The sequence below is a fragment of the Salvelinus sp. IW2-2015 genome, linkage group LG33 (genome assembly GCF_002910315.2).
Source record: "Salvelinus sp. IW2-2015 linkage group LG33, ASM291031v2, whole genome shotgun sequence".
Classification (NCBI taxonomy): domain Eukaryota; kingdom Metazoa; phylum Chordata; class Actinopteri; order Salmoniformes; family Salmonidae; genus Salvelinus; species Salvelinus sp. IW2-2015.
The window spans coordinates 16,815,723-16,818,750 of NC_036872.1; the positions used below are offsets into that span (position 1 = coordinate 16,815,723).

The 3,028-nt window shown below is 38.6% G+C and overlaps 1 protein-coding gene across 1 annotated transcript; it reads right to left on the reverse strand.

Annotated features, from left to right (window-relative positions):
* Positions 1-267: 267 nt before the first annotated feature.
* Positions 268-2,790, reverse strand: nkx2.7 (NK2 transcription factor related 7). Its single transcript, XM_023979003.2, has 2 exons — positions 2,418-2,790; positions 268-1,174 (listed from the first exon to the last, which is right to left on the reverse strand). Exons 1-2 carry the CDS (start codon positions 2,701-2,703, stop codon positions 600-602), a joined length of 861 nt encoding a protein of 286 aa, XP_023834771.1. The 5' UTR covers positions 2,704-2,790; the 3' UTR covers positions 268-599.
* Positions 2,791-3,028: the final 238 nt, after the last annotated feature.

A 3,028-nucleotide genomic window follows, 5' to 3' on the forward strand; every position in this document is an offset into this window, starting at 1 on the left:
AACATTTATTATCAATTTGGCCGTATAATAATAATAATAATAAAACTATAATTGTATTATAAGACAAATAATACAATTATAATGCAATTTAGAATACCACGTATAATACAATTAGTATTCCCATTAGGCCTTGACTGTTGATATTGTTGTTTTTAATCGTTTTAATCGTTTGTGTTATTTGTTGTAGATGTACTTGTAGGTCTAATACAAGTCTAAATATAATATGATTGTGTTGCAGAGAGAGGATGGCGTGATCTCACAGCACAATAAAATATTAAATCAAGGTTTATTGTCATGTACAAAAATACCATGTCTTGAACAAAGTCCGTTAGAGCAATATTATCAACTTAGTTAAATAAGCTAAACAAAACTAAATAGTTAAACAAGAAATTATAGTAGACCAATACACATAGTTAGAATAAAACACCTATAGTCTAATATAAACGTGTTAAACAGTATATGCCTACACTTGGATTTGCCTATTGGCCTATTCGTTGATGTTTTCAACAAGTAACCTTGCAGCTGCATAGCCAAACCTAAACAAAAACCTAAACGAAAAAAACTTGATGAGAGTTGGGTGGTTGTTTTGGAATAGTTTCTCACCACGCTCTTATCCCCGGTAAAGTTGCCTGAAAGTGTCCTTGTTGGAATGGCCCCTCTACATTTTCCATGAGGTTCATGTCAACTATATGGTTGTTGGACATTTGCGTGGCACTTGGTATGGATGGCATACTCGGATAACTGCAACCATGTGAGTTATTACCATATCCATATAAGGTGTTGTAAGAGCCAATTGTCATGTTGTATGGCGCTAAATTAGGTCCTCCCATGCACGGTTTGCCATCTCGAACCAACACGGGCACTGCCACCCTTCGTGGTAGAGGCGGGTATCCAGCCAATTCCAGAGACTTGTCTTGTCTTTGCCGCTTGCACTTGTACCTCCTGTTTTGAAACCAGATTTTGACTTGAGTAGAAGTCAGCTTTAGAATATTGGCGAGGTGGTCCCTCTCTGGTGCAGAAAGGTACCTCTGCTGTTTGAAGCGCCGTTCCAGCTCAAAAACCTGCGTTTGGGAAAATAGCACGCGTGGTTTTCTGCGCAATCTTTGCTTTGGCTTGCCTGAATAGGTATTGTCATTTTTCCCATCACAACCCATCGAATCGTCAAGAAGCATACCTGCAATAATTAGAAATAGCAATGTTAGACACATTCCTTCATTGGAAAACTGTCCTGTGAAAAACTTCCCACTGGGCACAGACGTCAGTTCACCTTCTAGTTCAGATTTACATTTGGTGGAGTGGTCAACTAACGTGAAATTAACAAACATATTCACCATGTCATTGGATTTAGGTTAAAAGTTGGGTAAAAAAATTGGAAATTACCTTACATTGATGACTTCTTGCAAATCCAATCAGTTTTCCACGTTGATTCAACGTCATCCCATTGTTTTTTGGGGGTTAAAATGACGTGGAAACAACGTTGATTCACCCAGTTTTTGCACAGTGGGTTAGGCCTACTTCAATTGAAATTGCTGCGTCACATGCACTCCGTAGGATTAACTTCATTACGCATTATGCATATCAGCAATGTCACAATATGAAGCTCACACGGAGATGCATTTAAATGTGGTGAGAAGGTCAATTCATTACCCTTTACTAGCCTTTATTTTCTCCTATAGGTAGGCCTCGCCATTGCCATTAACTTATATTTGGAAAACATTTTTAAAATAGGAGGTTTAGCTTGTTTATATATATTTTTTAATCATTTTGTGCATGCCTATTAAAATGGCATTCAGCAGTAGAAACAATAGCAAAGCATCGTACCCGCACCTGTTTGGTTAACAAGCTGCGGGATGAGGCTGTAGAAATGTAAACATTCTCAACTTCATAGACAGAGCTATGGATGTAAGGACTGACAATCCATGAAATACACATTACAGTTTTAACAATGTTTTGAGGCTATATGGTGTTTGCTTACATTTACCTTGTTTAGATACATTGGAGTAAAACAAGCTTATATTTTTGGTTCTGATAGGGTACGACAGTTGAACCAAACTCATGAGGCACCAATATGTTATATTCTTCAATAATCAATGGGTACATATCATTAATTTATAAGTACACAAATGAATGTAGCAACTGCTCATTGCCCCTTTAAAAATGATGATAATATTGTTAATGAAAATAGATTTTGTTGGGGCATGAGGCTGTCATGCAGCATCAAGAGGCAGGATTTGGGACCAATTCCATAAAGCTTAATTCAGGGTGTACTTCAGTCTGTTTCAAAATGATTAATTATTATTTTTTAAACATTTTAATTCAGTTCTTGAATTGACAGAGCCCAATCGAATATTTTGTTTCTTAAATATCTGTCATTTGATGTCAGCGCTGCGTGTTTTAACGACATCGTTTTAATTTACCTTGGTCCCCATTTGTCTCCTCCTCAGCCGCTGAACTACAACTGCCCCTCAGGATGTCAATGTCCTCCGAACTCAGGGTGCATTTCATCTGTGTTGCTCCCGAGAAGCACGATTTATCCTGACTGTCAAGTAAGTCGAGGCTCCGAAGTGCACTGTGCATGCGCTGCAGAGACATCTGTGCGTCTTGATCTGGATAGAAGAATCCTTGGTGGGGGTGATGTTGCTGCTCCATCTTTAGAATATCCTTTACCGAGAATGGCGTTGAAGTCACTGGACTGGGAAGCATCACTAGTTTATACAGAGGATTATTTTAAAGACAGACAAATGTGTAACTGCACAGTTTCAGCGTGGTCAAGTGAAATCAATCATACAACAGATATTAGCGATGCTCTCCAAATGTTCTTCAATAGGGATGAATTAATTCCTTAGATCTAGGTGAGTTGATAAGCACTGTCTGAAAGTCAACCTGGTCTCACTATCGTGTGTCGTATCATCAGGGCATACCTTTCAGCACTCCAAGAAACCGTCTCCAAACTGCCAATAGCCAAGTGTGTGATGCGCCTGTCTCATGCACTTTAACCACTCCTTTATCTCATCTTACACGGTGACAC

Coding starts and splice junctions, on each gene's coding strand:
- nkx2.7 (XM_023979003.2), bottom strand. CDS start 2,703: ATGCTTCCCAGTCCAGTGACTTCAACGCCATTCTCGGTAAAGGATATT. Junction 1,175..2,417: donor GGAGACAAATGGGGACCAAG/GTAAATTAAAAC, acceptor TAATTATTGCAG/GTATGCTTCTTGACGATTCG.